Source organism: Parus major, chromosome 2, assembly GCF_001522545.3.
Source record: "Parus major isolate Abel chromosome 2, Parus_major1.1, whole genome shotgun sequence".
Taxonomy (NCBI): Eukaryota; Metazoa; Chordata; class Aves; order Passeriformes; family Paridae; genus Parus; species Parus major.
Genome location: NC_031769.1, coordinates 48,723,389 through 48,741,117, shown reverse-complemented (window position 1 = coordinate 48,741,117; position 17,729 = coordinate 48,723,389). Strand labels below are relative to the sequence as shown.

Sequence of the window (17,729 nt, the reverse complement as noted above, 5' to 3'; positions counted from 1 at the left end):
TCACAATCTAATAGAGAAAGTTACTTCTGTCTGTGTTCTCCTAATCACTGCAACACTTCACAATCAAAATTAGAAAGACTATTAAATTAAGTTAAATGCAGATTTGCTATCTTACTTTTATAGCACTTAAAAATTTGCAAAGAATGTGGAAGTGGTAAGAACACTTATATTCAAAACACACAGCAAGACAAAGCAGCATCCAGAAAACTGGTCTGTCCTTTTTCAGGAACCTCAGCATAAATGTGAACATGATCAATTTAAATTTGGAAACTGCATTCCATACAGTGGCAACAACCAGAAACAATTATACCTAAGTCGAGCAGTCTGTCCCCAGGGCGGTTCCACTTCCAGCCCTCTAGCTGCTGGTGCTCTGTGTACTGCAACCTTCTGTCATGGAACACGACTCTTATAATGCTCTAACAAAGAAGAAAACAAGCCTGTGATGAGCCACAGAGTCACTACACGTTTAGAAACAGCCTAAAGATAAAGTAATAAAACACCCCAAAATAGTCACAGTGCCAATAAATACGTATTTACAGCAAAAATTTGGCAAGCGTCAGTATCCCAAAATATTCCAGAACACAGAAATAGAACTGAGCAGCAGGAGATATCTGAAAATGTGGTAAAAATGTAAAGGAGAATTATATCTGATTGGATACTCTAAAGGTCACTGTCAATTACATAGAGTGAACTGAGCAACAGTGGCAGCACAGTATCAACACTATGTAGGCAACACCAAATTATTTCAGAAAGCAAACACCAAAGATTTCATTTCTTATGAAAAGTGGTGACTGTTACTTGACCATTCCTTCACTGGGAATTCTGTGAACTTTTGTAGGACATTTCAAGAAATAAAATAGGAGATTGCTTTCCTAGTACTTATAAGATACTTACAAAAAAAAATCTATGATTTTACTTAACAGAATTAAAGTTCCAAACTTTCTCAACTACTCTACATGCAATATTCATCCAGAAAAACTACAACATGATTAACTTCCTTCAGCTAGAAGCCATTATCTAACAACAGTTATTTTTGGGGGCAGTTTTGGCACTGCTAAATGAATGCATACAAAAAGCAATTTGTTACAACAAAAACACTTTGTTTTCCAGAGGCTGGAAAAAAAACTGTACACATTGATTGTTACCCAACAAATATAATGTAGACAGATTTGCATACTTTTTTTTACCTTATTCTACAGTCCTCCTTGAATTAACAACAACTAAAAGTGTCCACAAAAACCAAGAACTTTTAAATGGAATGCCTCTTCAAGATGGATTTCACTTCCTTGTGTTTATTTCAAAGATAATAGAAAGCAAATGTGTGTGCATGAGTGCATGTACATGAACAAACACAAACACACAAATGCACCATTCCTTCTGCACTGAAAAATGGCATGTTTGGGGCTTGGCAATATCTGCAGCCACCTTCACCTCCATTAAATGATTTCTTTGGTAAAATACTGGGATTCCAATATTTAATTGTCCCAAATGGAAAATTCATTGATGCAGCATTACACGGTAATTCCTTGCTATGGTAAAATTGACTTTTTTAAACTTCTACCCTGCTTTTCTGTGTTGTACCTTCCAAATGACTCATCACCCACACACAAACCTAGAAAATTATGGAAGAGAGACACCTCAAGCCTACAAGAAAATAGCACCTAAGGGGGCAAAAAGTCCACATGCTTATTACAGCAGATCACCATGCCAGATTGTAAAAAGTTTAATTACAGAACTCTCAAATCCCACTTTTATGCTCATGCTTAACTCCTCCTGAAATGATCTCTGAACAAGCATTCCACAGACAAATAAGAACAAAGCCTAGGACTATACAAGCAAGCCAAAGTTCACGAATTACACACCCTGAAGCTGGCAGGTAAAGATTCAGCCTCCCACAGGCACACTGCTCTGGTGCATTTATCAGCACCACTTTCAAAGTGACTTTAATTGAAGTTTTTCCCTTCTTTCCTAATACCTGAATAAGATTTTTTTTGAGAATTCAATAGAATCAATAATCATCAGGTGCTCAGAAGAAAGATCCAAACCCCTCCATCAGTTCTTCTAATCATCTGTACTCCAAATTGGGTAATTTTTCAGTTTGCCTCATTTTCATGCTTCGTGTAATACCTCAGATCCACAATACTTTGTACTAACATTGAAGTACAAGGAGACAAATCTGGAACTGAAGAAAGGGGCTCAGCTGTGGAATAAACTGCTCAGCGAGCAACAAAATTAGAGATCCATTTTCCTATGGATGTATCTCCAATATCCCACTGCTGCAAAACCCACAGGCTGGCTTCATGTGTTTTCTATAACACTTCTTGAGAAACATGCTTACAATATCTCCACTTCTATCTAAATGATCCTCTACCTTCCTCTCACCTCTAATCACTTGAAATGGACAGTGTGATGGATCAGAAGATACTGGATACAAAATCTACAGACATTGGATACAAATATCTACAGACACTGGATACAAAATCTACAGACAAGTATCTTAAGCTTTGCATAAATACTTAGGTCTTCAGTGCACACAAGTGTGTATTGGTGTATTGGGTACTTATATCCATACATTTTTATTTGTAAACCATCACTGGTCTACATATTCTGACCAATACCTAGTGACAGCAAAAGGAAAAAAAAAAAAATCAATAAAATATACAGTTTCTGGCTTGTTAGTAACACTATCTAGTGAACTTAAATTCACCTTCACCAGTTTTCCATTGATCTCTGGTATGTCTCCAGCTTTCCGATTATCTAGCATCCGGATCTCATAGGACTGACCTTTAAAGAGAAAAAAACTGCATGGGTAAGAGAGTAAGAGCACAAGGCTATTTTGTGTTTAATGCATTTAGATTAGCTTTTGGTTCACTGTACACTAGAATACCAGTACCTGAAACTTGAGTTTGAGAGATCCAGATAGCAACGTGCACTTCACAGCATGCAAATTAACAAAAAGTGACACTTTTTGGTCCCCTTCAAACTAGAGATATTTTCAAAGTTTAATTATTTCATTTTGTGTCAAGTGTAAGCACTTGCCTATTTTTTTTGTTGAAAAAAAAAAAAAATTTCAAGGCTGAATTCCTTTCTTTTTTTAAAACTGCTGAATGGCAACATACTAAGAACCACTGTCTTCCCAAACAAACTCTTGCAGAGTTTTCATACTTCTTCCAAAACATAAATACTGTTCTCCCATGTTTAATTTTGTCCTTATACCTGCTGTCTTTGTATGATTTTTATGCTATGATTGCAGAAATAGACCTTTAAAAGAGAGTTACTGCTTACATTAACAGTATGAGCAAACCTCTTTTCCAGTGAATATGATAAGCTTTTGTGCTGCAAAAACCAAAGCTTACAGCAATTTATTTAATTAGAAGGATTTTTTTTCCTTCCAGAGTGAGCAGCACATATTCGTTTGCAAAATCGCATTTCCCTAACTAAAACATAGGACAAAATAAATTTCAACACCTTCACTAAGATGAAATGCAGTAAAATCATCACCTACAACGCCCTTCAAGCTACCTTTATGGTGCAGTGTATAACACATTTAAGACATTCTGACTTGCCCTACAAGGCAATAACCCTGTGGATGAGCAAATGATTTCTTCATCTCCTTTCACTTTTCAGACTGATGTTGCTTCCAACTATGGACTTTTTCAGGGGGGGTTTTGCCTCAAACACAATGAACATATTTATGTACATACTCTACACGTGTAAAGGCTCTCTTTACCCAAGCAACACGTGAACATTGATACACTCATTGATGACACAAATCCATATGAAATAAATGTTCACTTAGTGCAGCTGAGTAAACAATATATAATTTTTCCTCCTATATTTAACAGGAGGGAACTTTTTCTGTTAGTGTGATTCATTCAATTACCAGTTATTCTATTCATATAGATATACTGTGTAAGTTCAACTATATTTAAAGTCTGCATTTTTTAGCTCTAGTAATATTAATAAACTTTCTCAAGTATTTCTCTGTTCTCTTGAAACATTCTTTTTGGGGGTAAGGAAGTGGGTGAAGAAAAAATTCTGATTGTTCCTTCAAGAAGTGTGGCTAACCTTTCATAGGTACAAAATAGTATTAAGACAATAGATCTGATAAAGGTAAAAAATACGAGACTTGAAGACGTAAAATCATCTCCTGAAATTTTCAAGACAGAGGTACAGATACATTCAATTTTGAAGTTTTGGACACGTAGCTGCTCTGAAAGTGTGAAAAGCACCACAGTGCTGTTTTTTGTCATCTCTACATGAGAACTATATACACTACTTTCTCTACTCTTTCCTGGAGAACAGCCAGAGGAACAAGGTGACACAGGCTTTGGACAGTAACTGCCCCCTGCTTCACACTGAATCTGTGGTAGCTTCGTTCACAAAAATCCCAGAATATTCAGGTTTAGAAGGGACTTTTGGAGGTCACCCTGGACAATTCCCTTGCTCAAGGCAAGGGCACCTACAGCCCATTGCCCAGCACTAAGCCTGGCTGGTTCTGAGTATCTCAAAGGATGCTCATCCAGACCATACTTCATAAGCTTCTCTGTGAAGATCTCACAGGAGAAACCAGCAAAAGCCTTACTGAAGGAAATCACTTGTAAATAATACCTACTACCCTCTCCTTGTCTACCAAGCCAGGCAGCTCAGCATAGACATTTATCAAGCTGGTCAAGCATGATACCCCTTTGGGAAATCTGCGCTGACCATTCCTGATGATGATCTTGTTGTTTATGTACCAATGTATGTAATGGTTACCAGGACACACTGCTCCATCAGGAAGCCTGTGGTTCCCTGGGTCTTCCTTTTTGAAGATCAGAGCAACATTGGCTTGCATGTAGTCTCTAGTACCTCTCCTAGTCACCAAGATCATTCAAAGACTATCAAGGTGGCCTTTCACAGTGACACAGGCCACTGCCCTCAGCACTTGTGGGTGCATCCCATTAGGACCCATAGATTTATGCCTGTTCAGTTTGCTTAAGTATTCCCTGACCTTCTTCCACCAAAGGTAGATATTCCTTGCTTCAGACTTTCCCCTCATCTCTAAGGCCTGGGATTCCTAAAGACCAGTGATACCAGAAAAGAGTGAGCCCAAGAAAGCATTCAATACTTCAGCCTTTTCTGCATCCCGTGTCACCATGGTCAATGTCCTGTTCAGCAGGAGGCTCACTTTCAATTGTCTTCCTTTAGCCATTTATGTACTTAGACAAGACCATTTTGCTTTTGACATTCCTCACCAGATTCAGTTCCAGCTGGACTTTGCCTTTTCTGATTGCATCCCTGCAAGCTTGGACAGTATCTCTGTACTCCTCTCAGGCTACCTATCTCATCTTCCACATTCTGTATGCCTATCTTTTGTATTTGAGTTCTCTTGCTTACCCATGCAAGCCTCCTGACATTTTTGCCTGACTTCCTGTTCATTGGGATTCACTGCACTTATGTCTGGAGGAGCTGATCCTTGAATGTTCACCAGCTACCTTGGGCCCCTCTTCCCTCCAGAGCTTTATCCCATGGGACTCCACTCTACTGAAGTTCAAAGATGCGATCTTGGTCTTCTGCCTTGCACCTTCCTCTCAGGATCATGAAAGCTCACCATCTTGAAGGCAGACAAGCCTGACTGACCTTGATACTCGCTATCCCAATGAGCCCTTCCCTGTTCAGTGAAGTATAGAAGAGCTATCCTCTATCACTTGCGTCAGGAAGTCGGCAACCAGCACAACGGGTAACTTCCTGTGTTGCTCATGCCCTGCCGCACTGTCCTTGCAGGAGACATCAGGGTGCCTGAGGTCCTCCTACAAGGATCACGGCCTGTGAATGTGAGGCTACTTCCAGCTCTTAAACATCTCATCTACTTTTTCTTTCTGGTCAGGTGGCCTACAGCAGACACCCACCAAAATGTCATCCTTGTAACATAGTCCATTCATAATCCTTACCCACAAGTTCTCAATTGGAACATCACCCATCCCCAGGCAGAGCCCCAGACATTCCAGCTGTTCTCTCACATTATGCTTAACCTCCCCTTCCTTATCCTCTTGTTCTGCCTTTCTTTAAGAGCCAATATCCCCACAGTAACAAGGCACGTTGCAAGCCATCCCATCGTGTCTCCCTGATCCCAATATCTGAACTTCTAGAATCAGCTTCAGCTGAACATCTAATCATACAATATCTCAAGTTGGAAGGAAAACACAGGAATTTAGTACAACACCCTGCTCCTTACAGGGCTACCAAAACCTCAATCAGATGACTAAGAACATCAGCCAGATGCTCCCTGAAGTTTGAGTGATACTCTTAGCTATACTAATTAAAATACTTACTGACAGAGGGTAAAGCCAGGGCTTGTTTAAGCATTGCCGTAGGGAATGTCACCACAACATAACAAACAGGGCACATGTTCCCACTGTTTCTGATATTCCCAAACCAGGAAACTAGAACAACTGCTGACAAAATTCAAGAGGGTACTTCCTCTTTAAAATTATTTAAGGCAAGACACTGCCTGAAAATGGGGCCAAACCTGAAACCAGATATCTGAATAACCAGGATGCAAATTACTCTTTTGCTAGAGGACTCAATCTAAATCATTACACAAATGTACCCATCAGCACAACTCAGTGTTGCAGACTGATCTAATTTTAAGCTGCCTTCAGTATGAAAGAAATAATGTCTCACAATAGTTTTTTTTTTACATATTACAGAATCTGCTGAGTTGGAAGGGACTCACAAGGAATATGAAGTCCAACTCCAGGCCCTGCAGATGACACCCCAAGAATCACACCATGTGCCTGATGGTGTGATTCTTGGGGTGTCATCTGCAGGGCCTGAAGTCACCCTTGTCCAAACGCTTTTCTGAACTCTGTCAGGCTGGTGCTATGACCACTTCCCTGGGGAGCCTGTTCCAGTGCCCAACCACCACCCTCTGGGTATACACATATGCACACACTAAGAGCTAGTAGAGGAATTTTAATGAAAAAGCCTTGACCTAGGCAGTAAGTGCACTGTCTTTATGTCTGAAGTACTAGCACAGAAAGGAGACAGACAAACCTTTTCCTTCCCATATATTATTTAAGGAAAGGGTGTACCAATGCCCTCATTCTTCAACATTACAAAAACTTACCTAGGACATTGAGAACCACCAGAACTTCTTTGCCAATGAAATTTTTATAATAAAATTATTATAATAATTATTCTTTTTATATCTTAAAATTATTAAGATATTTTCAAGGACAGATGAAACATTTACAGTCATTTTAGATGCTGTCACTTTAAATCGTAAGCTCTTCTCAGAAGCAAGACTGCAAGCACTTTCCTCCTTCAGCCTGCTGCCTTGTGCTGTCTTCAAATTACAGCACAGTCTATTGAGATTTCAAGTCAAAATCCACAAGGAAAAGAAAGCTGAACTAGATACAGGATTGGAGATCCTAGGGCATTAGAGACAGAGGAGGGGGATGAAGTTGTGGGGGGGTATGAAGCCATTTATATGGTCCAAAACAAATGATAAATGAGTTTGAGTTCAGAATATTAGCTGACTAAACTTAGGATACCAATGTAATTCTCAGAGGTGAGGAAAGTTTTATCACACGGCAATGACTACATTCAAATTATTTTAACCCAGCAGTCAGTGCTCTCTCTAAAAAAAAAAAATAAATCAATTTTCATGCAAATTAAAACCCAAGAAAAAGGAAAAAAAACCACCAGCCTGATTCACATGAAGTAATTATCTAGGTAATTTCTGATCAATGTATACAAACGCCAAAGGTAACTGCACTTGTGATCATGTTCAAACATAATACAGTTCTGGACAGACACGTCTGGCTCATCTGAGAGCAAGTACAGTGGTCTCTCTTGTGCAATACCTCAGGGACTGACATTTCAACATTTATTATGACTTCTGAGGGCTGTTTGTCTATACCTCATGCATATATCAAATCAACTTGCTGTTCTCAATCAAATTTAAACAGAAATGCCAAATAAGTCCCAAATTTTCCACTATTACTAACTGAGAAGGGCCACACACAACAGGAAAAAAAAAAATAAACCAAAACCAAACCAACAAAAGAAGAAAGACTCCAACCCCACCAGAATCCAAAGGGAAAAGTAACACCATACTATAGCTGTGAGCCTACAAGTTGGACAAAAAAAAGACTACTATTAATGCATCCTTCTAACCTCAAAGTAAACAACTTCATTTCTGACATGCATTTATTTTGGATATACACACATGTATCAAAATCTGAAACACCGTTCCAGTTTCAGACTTGCACCACAAGCTGCATTCACATATGTATACTAACCTTGATTCAAGTATGTGAGAGTTTCATCATATAATTTTACTGCTGGAGATGTTGCAGCACACATAACATACTGGAAAGGTGGATGTTTGGTCTCATTTTCTTGTGGAAGGCTGGAATCTTCCTGTTTGAAAATAGGCAGTGCCAAAACATCACTGAAAAGAAAAAAACAGGTAACTTTCAGACTGTTGGCCCTGTTTTGATTGATGCTATAGAAGAAGTTATTTGTGACTTAAAAACAACCCACAGTGAAATACATAGAGAATTTCGTTACTTGTTTTATTAGTAAAATCTGTATGAGCAGTATTCAAAATATTTTCCACCAGAACTTTAGGCTAGGATACATGAACAATACCATGGGACTTAAGCAGACAAACAGTTGCTTAAGTTTTCAGATCCTCTGAAAATTTAATCTTTGTTTCCTGTCTTCACTTAAAAATTCAGTTCGCTCTTAACTTTTCACCTGTCAACACAGCCCAACTTGCCTAATAAACATGCAAATGAAAGCCTGCATTTTCTTCTTTGAAATAATGTATTTCCCAAAGTAAGTTACCTACACTGTGAAAGTATCTCTCTCCTCATTTAGTGGCATTATATCTAACCTATTAATTCTGTTGACATTGTCAATCTCTTCTTAGGCTTTAGCACTCTGATTAGCTCAAAAATGATTAAGCAGCAGATTCACAAAACAAGCTATAAAAAGTTTATGCCAAGATTCACTTCACTTATCTAAGATTCACAATCAACAGAAAAACCCTGGAAATGCCACATTTCTAGAGAATAAAGAGTAATCCATGTTGTCCACAAGCTGCAGTAAGAAAAGACAACTTCACCACAACCAGCAAACACATCTGCTTTCTACAGCAATTAGTAATCTGTATTAGTAATAGATTAATCTTCCTTGTATACAGAAATCCTTCATAAAGTAAACTTCTGAGAGTTTTTCTTGCAGTGAATTTTTGTTCATGATGAAATCATCTGCATATACATGCAACTTTCTTGAAAAATGTTTCTAAAGTGAGTTAAGATCTCACATCACCTCACCTGTTTATTTAGTTTTTATACAACATGCATGTTGTTTGTATCTCTTGCACTTATCACAAACATACATTTAATATATTTTGTAAAAAAAATATAAATGCCTGTATTGCACTACTATTTGTACACTGTATCCTAGAATTTTTGAAGTAAAATGGTTTTATTTACTGTTCCTTATTTCTGCAAGTCTGCTTTATCTAAAGAGAACTCTATTAATTCCTCTTGAATTCCAGCTTATATCTGAAGAATCAAAAAAGTATCCTAAACCCAAAAAATGAAATGACAGCCAGTATTTTTGTCACATAGGTTAGAAAACCTGGTCTACTTAAGTCTTAGATGTGCAGGTGGGGAACCTCAACTTTTTTTCAGAGCAAGTGCCACATTCTGTTAGGGATGTCACTCCCTGGGATACCTGGAAGACTTTATACTGAACAAGAAAGTATTTATGATGGGTGAAAAAGTCTAAGAAATTTGTCTAGATGTTTTAGAATCTGTACAATGTCTCCTCCAAGAAAACAGCTAGAATTAAAAAAAAAAAAAAAAAGAAAAAAAAAGACACCCATACAGGCTCCCTTTCACTAGGAAAAAAACACTGGAGATGCTACAAAGACTGATGTAAGCAGGACAAGGCAGTACACTGTCAAAAAAAGCATTACAAGCCTACTGAACCATGTCCTAACTACTTCTGATGCCAGCTCCCCAAACTGGAGCCCAGAGAGGACTTAAGTTACAAAGGAAGATGTGAAATAACCATTTAGGAGAAGCGTACATCCTTAAAAGAGTTTGCTTATACAGAGACAAGGATCTGTGAGTAGGACAGCAAAATCCACAGATGGGTGACTGCTCCTTGAGGATGGCTCAGAAGAAGCAAGGAGTGCTTCAAGCCCTCAAGTTATCTTGAGCGGCCCAACACAAGAGGGAGCGCCATGACAAGCAGAGGGAAGCGTGGTCCCAAGACAGGACTGCCACATCAGGAACCCATGCTCACCACACACTTCAGCACTCAAAACACAAGTGCTTTTATGAGGAGGAACTTTTAAATGGCTATAACATGGAAGCAATGGCAATGTTTAAAAATACACACATTGAGTCAAAGGGCAACAACCAAGGCATGAAAAGTATCTCACCAAATAAATTGCCTGTAATTCTTGAGAAAGTTTGACAGTACTTTCCTTCACATAACACACAAGATTAAAGAGAAATCTTTTCTGTATTCATGAAAAATAAACCTTCATTTTCTAATCACAATTTGAAATTAAAAATGTAGCTGTCTGGCTTAGGAAAGTGTGATGTGGTTAATGAATTAGTTAAGAGATGTGGCATTGGAAGCCTACAAATACACCAATTTAGGCAGCTTTAAACCAGTTTTTGCTAATACTTACAAAGCATAATGACTGCCACTGCAGAAGAAGGAAAAATAAAGACATCCAACTCTACAACCCTACAATTTAGCTGTAAAGAGAGCATAATGTTCACCCTTAAATGCTACCATTCCAAAAAATATTCCAGAAGACAGCACAAGGCAAATTTTTCTCTTCCGAGTACAAATACATTCTAAAGGAAAAGACAAGACAATGCAGTGTAAACTCCTTCCTAGAGTATCTTTAAATAAATACCATTTAAGTAACATTTTGATTCATTCACTTGCAAAGAATGATGTTTTTTACATTTCAACATACACTCTTTCCCCATCTAAAAACAGATTAAAGCTGCAATTAAAACAGTCAATAAAGTATGAGTAAAATATTTCAAATGAAGACCTGAAGTATTAGTTTAAATAGGGACTAGCTAAATTTCACAGCAACAAGCATGTTCTACAAAATGAAATTCACTGCAGCACAGCTGAAAAAAAGAAGCAAAGACTGTTCACAATGGGAAACAGAAACTTAATATTTTTAATAGTGCTCTTTACTTAAGCTAATGATAAACTGCTTATATGCTGTTGCATCAATCACATTCCCAGAAACTATGGAGATGCTAAATCAGTCTTTTTACCACCTCTAATCTTATACTGAATCTATTTTAACACCCAACAAAACAAACAACAAAAAACCCCAAATAAATCCCACAAATAAACACACACAATACAAAGAACAGATCAGCCTTGTCAGTTCCATCCTTTTTACCCCTCAGACCCCTGTTACAATTTCTACATTTATAATGAGCCAGTGTCCCAGCAGGACAAATCATCTGCCCACAGTCAATCCCTGACAGAATCTATGCTTCTGTACATTTATGTAAGCATCCTTTAGTCGTTTTCCTACTCACCTGGTGAAATTTTATTTTTGCTAGGCCAGAACAGATTACAGACAGGGACTTGTAGTGCCAGCTTTGCTGAAGTTACTTCACACAGTGAAGAACCTTTTACCTAAACTGAAGTCCCCAATGGCAGAGCAGCAAATATGGAGAAAAAGCAAAGTGTTCCAAAATAGCTACTGTTGAAATTATTTCTGACTACAGGAGAACAGAGAGCTTGAAAAGACTGATTCTGATCCTTTTTTGACATTGTTAACTTTTGATCTTGTGAAGTAAAGACTTGCTTACTTCACTTGTCTCATTTAAGTGAACTTTAGAACTACAAGCAAGCTGATGTATGGGCAAATAGTAACATTTGGAAGCACAAGTAGCATCTTTTGTTATATTTTTTTATATTATTTGAGAAAGTCCATCTACCAGGGTTTACCCTCCTGATGGAAAGAACTCTGAGACCAAGTTTTTGAAACTATTAGCTCTAGTAAAAAACGTTTTTTCTCAGTTCCTCAGTATGTGTTATCTAAAGCGTTCAAATGAAAGGCATTCTTCACTTCCTACAGGGGGGGAAGAAAATTTACCCAGAAAAAAACCCAACAGAAACAGTCTTCATTATACACCAAATGCAGGCAGCAATTCTATCCTCCAATACAAGTCTTAGATAGTAGTGCTACAGATGTGCATACAAGAAACATCACCATACAACAGCAAGAAGCAGGAAGAGGAAGCAAGGTGAATGTTACCACTTAACTAAAGCATCCAGTGGGATGTATCACATGTGAGAAGGGTCATGTCATGTAGCCTACATGAGCATAGTACAGAAAGACCAAGACAATTGTAATTTATTCCCCCATGCTTGTGAAATGTGTTTGTAAGCCTTCAAAATCACCTTCCTTAGAAATTTAAAACCTTCTTTCCACACTTTGTCCAAAGCATTTTTTAAAAAAAGAAAAAAAACTCACACATACAAAAAAACCCTCCCTAAAAATAATAATAGAGTGGAAAAAAAAAAATTAAGAACTTCCTGTCCTTACAAGAAAAGGAACTACTATGTTAACAAAATTCAAACTGATGTTCCATCAATCATCTGCCTTATCTGTCTTCTGGATTGTATACTTTTGGGTGTGAGTACTAAAGCATCCCAAGAACACACTTTTGAAAAGTTTGAAACTTTACAGCATGGTTTTTACAAGGACAAATACCTTTAAGAAAAATTCTTCTCAAGCAATATTTGAATTCAGAGTTAGGATCTCAAGGCCAAGCTCTGAACTCTTCAGAGGTGTAAGCAAGCCATATGAAAATGTAAGGAAATGGGAGACCTGGTACTTCCTAACACTTTCCCTATGTCCACAAAAGCAAGTTTGATGGGGGGCAAGACCCCTGGAATTAATTTTTGGGAAGCAACCTTCTCTGCAGCAGCTGTCCAAGAAGTCCAGCACAAATGAGAATCAATGCAAATGCACTGAAATATTGCAAATGAGAAACAGTGCAAATGTAATGCTGTTCCTGGGAATCCCATAGACCATCACACAGAAACTTGGATAGAGAAAGGCTTCAATTTAAGGGGAGTCTGGCACAAAGTACAAGAAACTACCAATCAAAAAAAGAAGAAAATGCCAACACCAAAACCTGTGCTCTTCCTACCAAGGAAAAGGAGTAAGAATGCTCACCATGGCAAATCCACAGTTTCACATCCACTCCTCCAACGCAGGGAGGTCAGGCAGCCACTCTAACTTGCAGCAGCTCCAGTACAGATGGCTCTGACACAGGAGAATGCCTGAAGAGCAAATGAAGGCAGACCTGCTGCCCTGCTCTCAATCTGATATGTGCATCCAACATGAGAGGTGTCAGGGGAACAGAGAAGACAGTTCTGCACTTCAAAGTCTTTTCCTTAAATATTAAACTGGCCCCTGACTTTTTGTAATGTATTCACACACTCAACTTGGAAGAAAACAACAAAAAACCCAAGCCAATGTCAACAATCTAGAACATGAAGTTTATCTTTCAACATGTTTTATCTGTGGTAACAAAGCAAGGAGGTTTAAGTTTATGGATTCACTTTTTCCTCACATGCCTATTTCCTGACAGGCATTTATATATTTGTGTGCTTGCACAAAGAATCAAGCTCCAATTCTAATCAATACCTGACCTTTTATTTTATTTTGTCTTTTATGTATGTGAGTGAAAATTATTTTTTCTACAGTTCAATGCATAAAAAAATAGAACAGACCACTACAACAGAAGCTTTATAATGTATTCGACAGAAAACACTTTATACATCTAAAAAAGAAGAAAATAAAAATCAGGATACCATCAGTAACCATTCCTCTTTAAAAAATCCAATCTAATCAGCAGCAGAGTCTCAAAAGAGTGGGAGACATTGGGGGAAGCATAAACAGCAATTTTGTCTGTCAAAATATAACAACAGCCAAAAACAGGGCCTGAACGAGACAACTCTTTCCTCCTTTAGCAAAGTAAGGATGAAGTTAAGGCAGTAACTGTCACGACCCAATCATGTTTATAAAATGCCAAAAAAGGCTCTTGGGGGACCCAAAAACTGATAGAAAGAACACTCTCCCTCCCTCCTGAGGGCTCTTAAGTTCTAAGATCAGGTTCCCCCAACTCCTGACTTACCATCTCAGGGTTACCTCAGCCTGAACTGTGCTTGAGAGGTGTTACACAAAGTCCCCTCACCAGCCAAGGCTCTCCACAGCACAGAAAGGAAACAAGACTGAAGACTGCATTAGACTTTCCTTCTTTTCAACCAACACAGCAGACAGCTACATTCTCCAAAAACATTTAAGTGTTTGGGAGATGCAGCAGAGTCAAACTGACTTGATTCTCCAAAAATGGAGGATTGTCTGGATGTCTTTTCACACAGTCTTTATAAAAGACTTTTCCATTTCAGAACCAAAGGTATTTTTTTTTTATCTAGTTTGATGAACTTCAGGGTTTAACCTACAGATTTATATCAAAACAGCTACTTCTGAAATAATTATCAAGTTTCCCATAACAGGCTTGAATTTTAGCACTACAAACACCATTGGAACTGCAAGCATTTAAATAAATCCATATACTAAGCTTTCAAATTACACATAAAAATTCAGTTATTAAGGTCCTTGTCTCTCTATTAATGCTCAATTAACACATTTTATATTGATTCATTAATCAAATAATTCATTGATTTGGAATGGAATTCTGCTAGAGAGATGGCAGGCAGTTCTTTGAAATTTGTCTTTTCAATTCAATAGCCTCCATTTTTTGCAGTTCATAGCAAGCATCAACGGTCCTCAAAAGTACACAACTACTGTTATGTTACAACCAATATCATGAGGGATTCATAAGAAAATATGATGGGTGCCCTTATCAACTGAAATTAACATTAACTCCCTTAACTCAAAATTCACTATCACAGAAGGGTACAACGTTTTCAAATGGGTTTTAGTGCAGGTGTTATTTGACACATCTGACAACTGTTACTATCAGTTGAATTTAATTTTGTGATTATAAGCAGTTTCTTAATGCTTCTAGAGGTTCTAGAATAGCAGCTGGAAAAAAACAGGTTTCAAGACTTTATAAGGAAATTTTGAAAGTTATTTAAAACCATGAATATGCAGGGAAATTTAGGAGGCACTTAGCTGCCCTCTGACAGAATTCCTACTATGGATTGATGATCAATAAATATGTGCAGCTTTCTCTGGAAGAATAAACACAAAAGTAATGCCATGCATTCTACCTAAGGGCACTGGCTTACCATCAAGTCCAGGAAGCATCAACTCTTTTATACAGAACCCCAACAGTTAAAAGATCTACATGCAGATATTCCTAACAAAACCAAGAGGGCATATACCTTGAATAGCTCCCCCAGCACTCTCATCTAGGCAATATTTAATTTTCTTCCTTTTTTGTAAGAAAATGACAAGTAATTAACTTCTACTGGCACACTGAACCGTGACAGTGCAGTATCTCTCCTGTTCATACTTTGCCACTTCTCTTGGCTTCCCCCCTCACATCACATCTCTAAAGTAGAAATCTAACCAATATGCAGAATAATTTATGTGCTGAGAATCACTCTGAGTCCAGCGAACACTAATGGCAATTAGGTGATCCCTTTAAATATGGGGTCCATGATTAAAGTTACAAATACTACTACTACTGTGTATGTTTTCCAAAAATACTCTGCAGACCAAGTGTGCAACAAGATTCAAGACTACTACATAGCTTAGCTTATACAATATTACTTTTTTAAGTGCTGTTTTTAATGGCTACAACTCTTTCAGTGGTAATTCAAAATGTCCTAATAGGCAGGTATATGTAACAAAAAGCCACTTAGGATTCCTGCCCACCATAACAGAATGATATGACCAGAAAAAAACAATCTAGCCAACAACAGTAAGGATGATAATTCTTACAGTTCTTAGAAACTGAAGCATGTACATTACTGGGATGAGCAATAGTTATGAAAACACAGGAAAACACAGAAAAACCTAAAAGTCAAAATGCAGAATTTTTAATCATAAGAGATCCTAGAAAGAACTGAATCAAGATAGAGAAGTTCCTGAACATAAGTGCATGCATTTTCCATTGGTGTCTGCACTTAGAATCCATCCAGACAACAACCACATAGCTGCCCACAAAAACTGGCACACCACTTCATGGGATGAATGTCACAAGGTTTGCTAAGACAGAAACGGGACAGAAGTGGGATAAAATCCAGACAAGCCGAATATAATATCAGGAGTATTCCCATCAAGAGAAATGAATCACCTTGTTCTCTGAACTGGCAAGTTCTCAACGTTATTTTTAATTAAAACCAAAACCCAACCAACCAAAACACAAACCCAAATCCCACAAAGAACAAAGGCCCCATCAAATACATGGCAGAAACCCACTGAACTCAAAGTAATGAATACTATCAGAACAGTCCTCTTTATTATCCAGCAGAAGCCCTTTTTTGTAACTTCCAACGAAGATACTGCACTTCCAAACATCTTACCTGGGAAGTACTGCCTTAAAGTATACATAATAGATGAAGCTTGTAGTCACCTGCAAGTTTCAGTTTCCCCTGAGAGAGAATGTACCTTTAACAAAGGCTAGGCCACCAAAACTATCAAACGCAACTGTTTTACTTCTCCAGACTCAAAACACTGACAAATTCAGTCGAAAACCTTGGACTTAAAATGTCTGTCGTCTCCAAAACAGTTTCTCTTTTTCACACTAAGTCGTCACTCAGGAATCCACACATTCTGCCCATGAGCGAACTAAAATTTACTCAAACAAGTACAATTTTAACTTAGCTTCGAAAAGGCACATCCAAACGCCATTCAAACGCTAACTTTGTAAAACCTGGTAAACAATCAAAAGGTAAGGAAACCACCGAGCTGACTACGGACAGAGAGAGCTACACGGCAAGAAAACCCTCATCACTAAACATATACCACATAGAAAAAAACCCCATCACTACGCAGAAATACAGAATAAACAGACTGAATGAGGTACAACCATACTACCACCTTACTAACTACAACGTTTACCTGGTCGAGCAAGAACATTTTTAAACCTGGGAGGAAACACCTATTGTTTACTACGAACAAGAATTACATTTGTTGCGCGTAAGATGACCATAATTTGGAACGCAGGGTCCGGCTACACCCCGGAGGGACAGCGAAACGTCAGTTTTAGGGCAGGGATTTCGCATATAAAGGGAAGAACACCCCAGCGCAGGGAGCTGCCCGCCCTTCCCGAGCGGCCACCTGCCAGCAGCACGGGAAGGCAGGGCGGGAGCTGCTCCAGCACGTGCCCATTCCTCGGGAAAAGCTCTCGGAATAAAAAAAAAGAAAAAAAAAAAAAAAAAAAAAAAAAAAGAAAAAAGGGGGGGTGGGAAGGAGAAACCCCGGCTCCTTCCCGCGCAGCCTCAGCCTGCCCAGCGGCACGGGCAGGGCTGCGCGGCCCGAGGAGGCCGGCGCGGACGCGGCGCCCAGCGCCGGGGATGAGCTGCGGGGCGAGTTACCTCATGCTGTAGGCACCGGCTCCCAGCTCCTGCCCGATGCCCGAGAGGCTGGCGTCGAAGTCGTGCACCAGCCCGGACTCGATCACTTCATCCATCTTCAGCACCCACGCCATGTTCCGCCGGCTCCGCCGCGCTCCCGCCGCGGG

The 17,729-nt window shown here is 38.7% G+C and overlaps 1 protein-coding gene across 6 annotated transcripts in view; it reads right to left on the bottom strand.

The window, feature by feature from the left end:
- UBP1 (upstream binding protein 1) overlaps nt 1-17,729 on the bottom strand; it is a 39,593-nt gene that overhangs the window by 17,241 nt on the left and 4,623 nt on the right. For 5 of the 6 annotated variants that reach the window (XR_004495873.1, XM_015617065.1, XM_033511977.1 and 2 more), the window contains exons 1-4: nt 17,584-17,723; nt 8,289-8,440; nt 2,708-2,784; nt 311-416 (exon numbers count right to left, since the gene is read on the bottom strand). Coding sequence is in view for 5 of the 6 variants with exons in the window: in XM_015617065.1 (XP_015472551.1) it covers nt 311-416; nt 2,708-2,784; nt 8,289-8,440; nt 17,584-17,696 (448 nt within the window). In the remaining variant the exon portion in view is untranslated. Of the gene's footprint in view, nt 1-310; nt 417-2,707; nt 2,785-8,288; nt 8,441-17,583; nt 17,724-17,729 lie in introns of those variants that run through there. The other variant, XM_019005552.2, reaches the window with a different exon arrangement.